Raw genomic sequence first — 8,249 nt, 5'->3', positions numbered from 1 at the left:
TTGCATTCGTAATGCGTTCCCAGGGGGTACTCAAACTGCTATGGGGACCACACTTGGGAAAACACTGTGCTAAGACATTTAGTATGGTGTCTGATACGCAATAGTGACAGTTATTATTCTATGATTAGCATCTTCAAGGTGTTTCAAAGGTTCATGAAAAACAAACTAACAAGCCTCACGCTTTATTAGGAATCGCTAGCTCATTTTCTGACATTATTTTGGTAAATGTTTGTGAGGCACCTACAAAAGGCATGATAGCCCCACTGAGCTCTGAGTGACAAGACAGTCCATCCGGGTGGGTTTGGAATAGGGTTTGCCAGTTCGTGGAGCTACAGAGCCCCGAGTTACCTGACCATTATTACAACCATCTGAAATATTTGTCATCATTTCATCTCTCCATAAAATATACAGAAAATAACAATTAAAATCACCTTTTGAGGTGAGGCACAAGAGAGATTTCTCCCCGATTCTTCATCTAGATAAAAAGATTGTGCTGAGGCCTGTAAATGGTTAAGTGGTAGGAATGTGAAAATAGATCTGGGGTCTAGCATTGGCTTTTTAAAATTTTTTAAAATTTTTAATTATTTTTTATTTATTTATTTGATTTTTTTATCAGAGCTCCCGAGATCCCTGGACACATCTCTCAATCATTATGGGCTGACTGTGGACCTGATGAGCCTTCGGGTCACTTTCAAAGAGTAATATCAGGGTGTTCACAAGCCCAACCTCATCTGTGCAGAGTTTTGTTCCTTGGAAGTTGTCACAAGTCATCTAGTTTTTCTTCCCTGACATTCTTTCCATGCTGCCTTTAGTTCTATGGATGAAAGGTGCTGCAAGGGGATAACAAAAACCCCACACAGACAGACAGACAATAGTTTGATAGATCCATCTTTAATTTTATCATTTTCCAGTATTCATAATAGGTTTCCTTTGAAAGAAAAAGCAAAGAGCCTTGGAAGAAATATGCCCCAAAAGGCTCTAAAACTATAGAGACCCCGTTCCAAAAAATGTTCCCCAAAAGGGCTTTTCAGTTTGGATCTCACCACGCGGTATTTTGTGGATTTTTATCTGTTGGTACAAGGACCACTCTACTTCTTTCTCTTAAGACACACGAGTAAAAATTCTTCGCCCAACATACTAGTCTTTTATGTATAAACGACAATCATTATTATACTCATTGGCAAAAAAAATGATAAGCAATTTTTCTTATAAAATCAGTCTTGTGGACAGACCTGGTAAGTCAGGGTTACCACTTCCATTTTCAGGTGTGGAAAATGGAAGTGCTGAGAAGCTAGGTTTCACAGTGACTTGTTCTTACTTAGAGACTGAGGTGGGGTGAGATGAGAAGCTTCCATGCACTGGGAAAATCTGATTTGTCGGCCTCACTACTGTAGGAGTCTGGCAGAGAATCCTAGAAAAATCTCTGCAATTAGCTTGGGACACTGAACTTGGGACCTGCCTTGGGGGTTTTGTGGAGGAAATGTGACTGAGGTGGGCTGAATCCAGATGTAAGGCAGGCAGCTATCAGTTGATATAAACAGTATATTTATGATATAAACAGTATCGGTAGTTCAGGTTTTGTATTTTCAGTACCCACCGTTAAAATAAGCCTGTTTGGAGTCTCAGACATGCCGCCTCTCAGGGTTTTGTGCTGATCACAAAAGCACTGCTCTTAGGAATAAGGAGAAAAGGTTTTGATCCTGGATTTGCTTCTCACTTACTGAGGGATACTGTCCAAGCTAACTGTACTTCTGAGCCTCACTTTCCTCAGGGATAAAATGGCAATTTGTCTCCTATATATTTCACAGGGGGTTAGGGAGATTAGACTGACAGAAGAATGCTAGGAAGTACTTATTAAGAACATAATCCAGGAAATTGGGTTCTTGTACAATGAATAAATCAAGTTGAAATAATGCAACCTTCTCAGAAGGTTCTATCATGTAGTTTTAAATTAAAAAAAAAAAAGAAACAAAACTTGCTGAAACAGTCAATGTGGTCTCTTGGGAAATAAGTTAAGCAGTTTTAAAAGATTAAGGCAGGCCCCATCACAGCAACAAACAAACTATAATAATAAATTCTTTTTATGAGATCTAAACACAAATGGGTCCAAAGGGTATCCCAAGGATGATAATTCTAAGACCTCTGCATATTACTAGAAAAGGGTTAGATTAAGTGTCCACCTGTGACAATACATGCTTGAGAGACACAAATGATACCCCCATTTGCCAATTACAGCTCACCACAGTCAGTTCTGTGTGGATAAATTCAAGCCAAGGAGCGTACCTCAAAAACTGAGGATTAGGACAGCTATGACGTCTTTGATTTTTTTTTTTCTTTTTTCTGGCCACAGCATTTTGCTGAGGGGATTCAGAGCGTTGCTCTGTTTGAAGGCTACGAAGCATTTTTCATCAAAGGAAGCCAATAATTAGGCACACCAAATCAAATGTCCCCAAATTATCGTTGTTGTTTTTTTGTTGTTGTTGTTTTGCCGGTGAGGAAAGCTGCCTTTATCGGAGTGCACAGACCACAGAATAAAAAAGCCTCTTTTGAGATGAGCTGAAAGGTCCTATCGAAACCCCACCAACTCCTTCACCTCCTGGCACACAGGATATGCCAATTCCTTGGCTTTTGCTGACCCCGCTTCTAAAACCTTCTGTAAGTGGCCCTTGTCCATCTGCAGTTTTGCCATTTCGCTCCGAATTGGAGCAAATTTCTCAATCACAGCATCTGCCACCACCAGCTTGTAGCGAGCCGTGTCCATACCAGCACTCTGGCGGACCACTTCCTCCACTGGGAGTCCTGTCACTGCGGAGTGAATGGCAACCAAGTTGGAGACGCCCCCACGGCTGGCAGGGTCGTAGGTGACCTCGGAGGTGAAATCCGTCACAGCCTTGCGGAATTTCTGCACTATCTCCTCCGGGCTGTCTGTTATCCTGACGGTGGCCAGTTTGTCAGGGTCTGATTTTGACATTTTGGCAGAAGGATCACGGAGGGATTTGACCTTCTTCATTGAGGCTTCGGTAAAAACACCAACACACACACATGCCCAAAACAAAAACAGCAATTAAAAAAAAAAACTCACCAGGAATGTCCGTGTCTACATCTTAAAAAAAATGCCAAGAATACCAAAGGATTTAATTATTTTTCTCTGATTATGTAAATGTCACATACTCATTGTGTAAAATGCAATTTATACCGGCACGGAAGTAGAGATATCTGAAATTTGTAATAATACTGTTTACATTTTGTCGATCATAGTTTTATCATCTTTGAATGCACATATAAACATAAAAATGCATAATCTTATACAAATTAAATTGTATCAATCACACTGTTTTTGCTGGTCAAACCTTTTAAAAAAGTACGATTTCTTTCCTGTCCCTCTGTCTTGCTCTCTGTGCTTCCCTACTAGCTAAGACCTCTACCCACAGCCACTGCCCTTCCTCTCCCCAAACTAGTTTTAACAGTGTGTGGCAATCCGTCAAATTCTTTACCCACAACTAAATAAGTGTACACACACACACACACACACACACACACACACACACGGCTTGTTTATTACTCTGATAGAATCAAGATGTTAAGCTGTGCTTCATAAACCAGTGTTGGTAATAATTGCCTATTTTAGGGCTATTACAGAAACATATAAAGTTGAAATAGGTAAAATCATAATAGGCCAAAACATTACAATGTTACTTATTGCTAAAAGGCTGATTTCAGTACATTGGTGCTCTGAAGTTCTCTGTGGGAACTGTTGGAATAACTTAGAAATTCATACCCGCCTTATGTTTCTAAATTGTTCCTAGGCACATGTTATACTCCTTGAAAATGCTGTCAGCTTAATAAAGATGGACAGAGCTTAGGTTCAGTGATTTTTGCCCCTGCCACAAGTTTACACAGCTCGAAAAATGTTGATAGAGATTTACAGCTTCTTTCCTTAAGAAAATGCTAGACTAGAATAGCCTTGCAAGCTGTGGCTGAGGGCTCAGATGCAAGTTTCCACCTGAGACGTGCTTTTAAGAAGGCAGAGTGTGAGGATTTGTTTTACCTAGATTCTGAGTTGGCAGTTCTCACTCTCGTGACTTTTGTTTTATTGTGAACAGGGACGGCAAGGGACACTGGTTTTGGCATCAGAAGAACTCCGTGTAGAACCCAGCTTGGCCACTAACTAGATACATGACTTGGGCACAAAGTTAGCCCTGCCAAGTCGTAGTTTTCTCTTCCATAAAATCGGGAGACACACCTGCTCTACCAAATGAGATGTGTTTATATATATATATATATATATATATATATATATATATATATATATATATATTGATAAATTATGTAATGCTTTGTAAATGAAAGTGATCATTTTTAGTTTTTAATCTCTCCCATACTTTTCAAGCTCTTTTCGTTGTTTTAGTCAATTAGCCAATGAGGTCTACTAGTCCTACATGACAGAAAACGATGGGGATTCTAGTTACAAATCCTGAGGCCTATCTGCAAGAAAGCTGAATTTAGCCTCAAGAAAGTTTTAAGCTTCAGTCCGTGATCCGATCCTCTCTCCACAACATACCTTGATGTGTCAGTCACATGTTTGTTACTTACTTAGAATGGACTTGGGGACCGGGAAGAACTCCCCGTACTTCTTGTTAAACCCTCGAGCGAGATCCTGGATGAGCTCCATGTGCTGGATTTGATCCTCCCCAACAGGAACGTGTGTGGACCTTTAATAAAAGACAGAAAAACTCTGCAAGACTCCTGCCTATCCGGAAATGATATTGCAAGCAGCTGTATTTCCTGTACCTATTTCACGGGTGGTGTTCAACAAACGTTCACCCACTACAGAGGGCATGTGGAGACCCACGTCTTTATTTCGTGTATCAGACAAATGCCAAAGAGACGTTTGTCTACTCTAGTTCTCTTTCTTCCATAGCAGCGGAATATAGCCATCAACACCCGTGTGACAAGATCTTGCTGGGAGGAAGGAATGGTATCTTAAATAGCACATGCTCTAAGCATAATTGTATTTTAAAACCATTCCTTGTTCTCTCACCAAGTCAGCACATATTATCCTAGCCCTGACCAGATGCTTTTTACTTCAGAGCCTGGGCTCACACTTGAAAGACACTCCACCCTACTCGTCAAATCAAACACGGCAGACAGCTATTGAGGCAAAAGGTTTTCCTCCCTGTCATGCAGGGAGTAACCCAAGATCTTCCTGGAATATGCTCCTTTGTTTTCAGGTAAATTGCAATCACAGGACAATTAATATGCTGCAGGGGGAAAAAAAAAACAAATGAACAAAATCTATCAGTACTATGTAGACAGATCTCAAAAATGCTGAACAGAAAAAGCAAGTTGCCGAAGACATGTAGCATACAATGATAGTTACGTACATCTGAAATGTACATATGGAAATACGACTATGCATTGTTTACAGATGCGTGTGTGAGTGTAAACACGTGGTGGAAGGCCCTTTCGCACTCACGATTACAGCTTCCTCCAGAGAAGGAGGAAAGACAATGGGCTTGAGGAAAGGAACAAAGGAGACCTAAATTTTCTCTAAGATTTTACTTTATTAAAAAATGAAGACACAAACCCCAAATTAGCAGAATATGGGGACTTTACTGATAATTATTTTAATCCCATACATAAAGCTTGTAGCATTAGATCGTCAAACAAGGGAAGAATTAAGCATTATAGAGAAGACTGGATGGGGAAAACTTTACACGGAAATGTTATTGGGAAAGGAGATGGGTGATTTTAAGTTTTTAATGCTTTTGGCTGGGGAGTTTACATTTGATAATACAGTTAATAAAGTGCTGTCGTTTCTTGATCAAGGAAGTTTCATATTCCCGCTGTGAAAGGAGCAGCCTTAAAGTGAACTTGAATATTTAAATAATTGTACATTTTAAGTGGAAAAATAACAGATTTTCAAAACAGCCACAGCAAAGGAAAACCACTAGACAGCTATGGTGTTTTGTTATAGAGAGGAGAACCTCCTAGCTCCTAGATTAATTAGTGGTTCTTGAAACACTGGCAGAGATCTTTTATTTTCCTTGGGAATTACTGTCCATGGGCCACTGGTCCATTTAACACAGTTGTCTAGAGCAGGAGGAAGTCAATTTAGGTTTGACTAGCATAAAGACTAGCTACTTGAAGACAGTAAAATACTTGAAGACATTTTGAAAAATTTTGCAATATCCTTCATAATTTTGCAATTATTTTTATTTTTGCAAATTACTTTCCAGTCCTTGTTCTTATCTATTTGGATGCATATTTTTACATAACTAGTTATAATATGCATGCCATCTTTTATGTTAACCTAAGAGGCATTTACCATGTTTCTATGTGGTCTTCATTAATATAATGTTTAATAGATGCATAATAGTGTTCCTATACTATAGTTACAGAACCATAAGTAACTTATATTATTCTGTGACAGATTTTTTGAATATTCATATAGGGGAAAATTTTGATTCCAGTGGAAAAAAATTTTTTATATAATAACACAAAGTCCTATACAGACAAATCTGATAAATGAAAGTTCAATACTTTCTGGTCAAAAACAAGGTAAGACTATCAGTTAATTAAACTAATATTTATATCATAAAAAAATCTGAATATATTTCCAAAAGAAGAGCTGATTATTAAATAAGCGCTAGGTGTCAAACAACTCTTTGATATACTTTTGCATGAAAGCAATAAATGGTATTCATTAAACAAATCCATGGATATGTAGTCCCTCATGTACTCATGCAGTTGCCGTGTGTGTGTGTGTGTGTGTGTGTGTGTGTGTGTGAGAAAGAGAGAGAGTAGAGAACACAACAAAAGAGCACAGCTTTTGGGGTCAGGCCAGCTTCAAACCCCGACTCTGTCATTCTTGTCTTGTGTGACTTTGGGTAAATCATAGACTTTCTATCATAGGCAACTTTCATACTATAAAGTGGGAGTAATAATAGTCACCCCATACTATTGTTTTGGAGATTAAGTGAGACAATGCATATAAAGTGCTTAACACAGTACCTGAAATTTGGTAAGCCTTCAAATAACGGTGGTTATGCAGGGAATAAAATCTTACAATGGTATATATGTACTGTATTTCAGAAAACTGTTCAAGACACACCCCGTACGTAACTAGAGGGTCCCTCATTACCAGACTCTGATTCCAAGTTCTCTCCAGCGTGGCCAGAAATAGGGCAGTTGGTGAGGGGAGAAACAAAGCCCAGGGTTATCATGCATATTAAGTAAGGCAGATCATCAGGAGCAGACGTAATACTTATTTAGGTGTAAATTTTCACAGGAGAGTAAAAGTAAGAGAATCAACAGTGCCATGCATTGGCTTATTTTTCTCCTTTTGTCCCCTAAATGGAGACATTTCTATTAAGAAAAATATAGTCTTGGCCCTCATGTTCTCTCCCACCACTGGGGAGCTTATCAACACGAGGAGCCACATGCCTCTTCTCTTCTGATGACTTCTAGGGCTCTGTCTCTAGCTCTGCCAGCTCCTGGAAGACTCAGGACTGCATCTCTGCCCTCCTACTAGGTAGTGGCATTAAATATTCCACATTGATGCCCAAACTCAACATGGAAGAATCATCGTTTGACATGCTATCAGAATTTGACATTTGACATGATAGCAGACATGAAATTCAGAATAACCTATCTGAATTTCTTACTAGGATATCCATGAAGACAGAGGACATATAAATAACTGAAAACTAGTACTGAGAGTTTAAACTGAGGACTGAATTTGAGAAGACTTTTCATTAACAGTGAAGGTCAACTGAACTGAAAGAGCAACGGTTGATCTTCCTGTGGTACATGGTCAGAGCAAATGCCCCCGTTGCTGGGCCCGCTGCTCTACCCCAGGACACAGAAGGTTTTCTGGCTGTGGATGGGCAACACTCAAGGAACATTCGTTGAATGAATGAAATGAAAAGTGCCGAAAGGGAGAGACTAAAGCAGGACGAGCTCTGTAGCAGTGTATCCCTCTGACGGTTCTTTTTCATGGACTACATCTTACCAGTGAGTGTAAGAGCCAGGCAGGCAGTGGGGGAGAAACCTAGCTCAGGCCGGCAGCATTTACCTAGTTGAGAGACACAAACAGTTGGATGAGGAGTATAGCACCGTGTTCTGCTTTCCTGTTGAATTCTCAGCGGGGAATCCAACTAGTATCCAAGTAGACAGAAGGTAGGCAGAGGCCCTTTTGATTCTGTCTACTGGCATGAATAGAGTTTTCTGGTTTCAGTATGGATTTT

The 8,249-nt window shown here is 39.6% G+C and overlaps 1 protein-coding gene across 1 annotated transcript in view; it reads right to left on the bottom strand.

Annotated features, from left to right (window-relative positions):
* Positions 1 to 871: 871 nt before the first annotated feature.
* Positions 872 to 8,249, bottom strand: part of WARS2 (tryptophanyl tRNA synthetase 2, mitochondrial) — a 75,738-nt gene continuing 68,360 nt past the window's right edge. Inside the window, exons 5-6 of the mRNA XM_081025313.1 lie at positions 4,594 to 4,712; positions 872 to 3,015 (exon numbers count right to left, since the gene is read on the bottom strand). Of these exons, the coding sequence (XP_080881439.1) occupies positions 2,567 to 3,015; positions 4,594 to 4,712 (568 nt within the window). The 3' untranslated portion in view covers positions 872 to 2,566. The remainder of the gene's footprint in view (positions 3,016 to 4,593; positions 4,713 to 8,249) is intronic.

This window comes from Rhinolophus hipposideros, assembly GCF_964194185.1.
Source record: "Rhinolophus hipposideros genome assembly, chromosome: 19".
Lineage (NCBI taxonomy): Eukaryota > Metazoa > Chordata > Mammalia > Chiroptera > Rhinolophidae > Rhinolophus > Rhinolophus hipposideros.
Note: the sequence above shows the minus strand (reverse complement) of the source record. Positions and strands in the feature narration are given on the sequence as shown.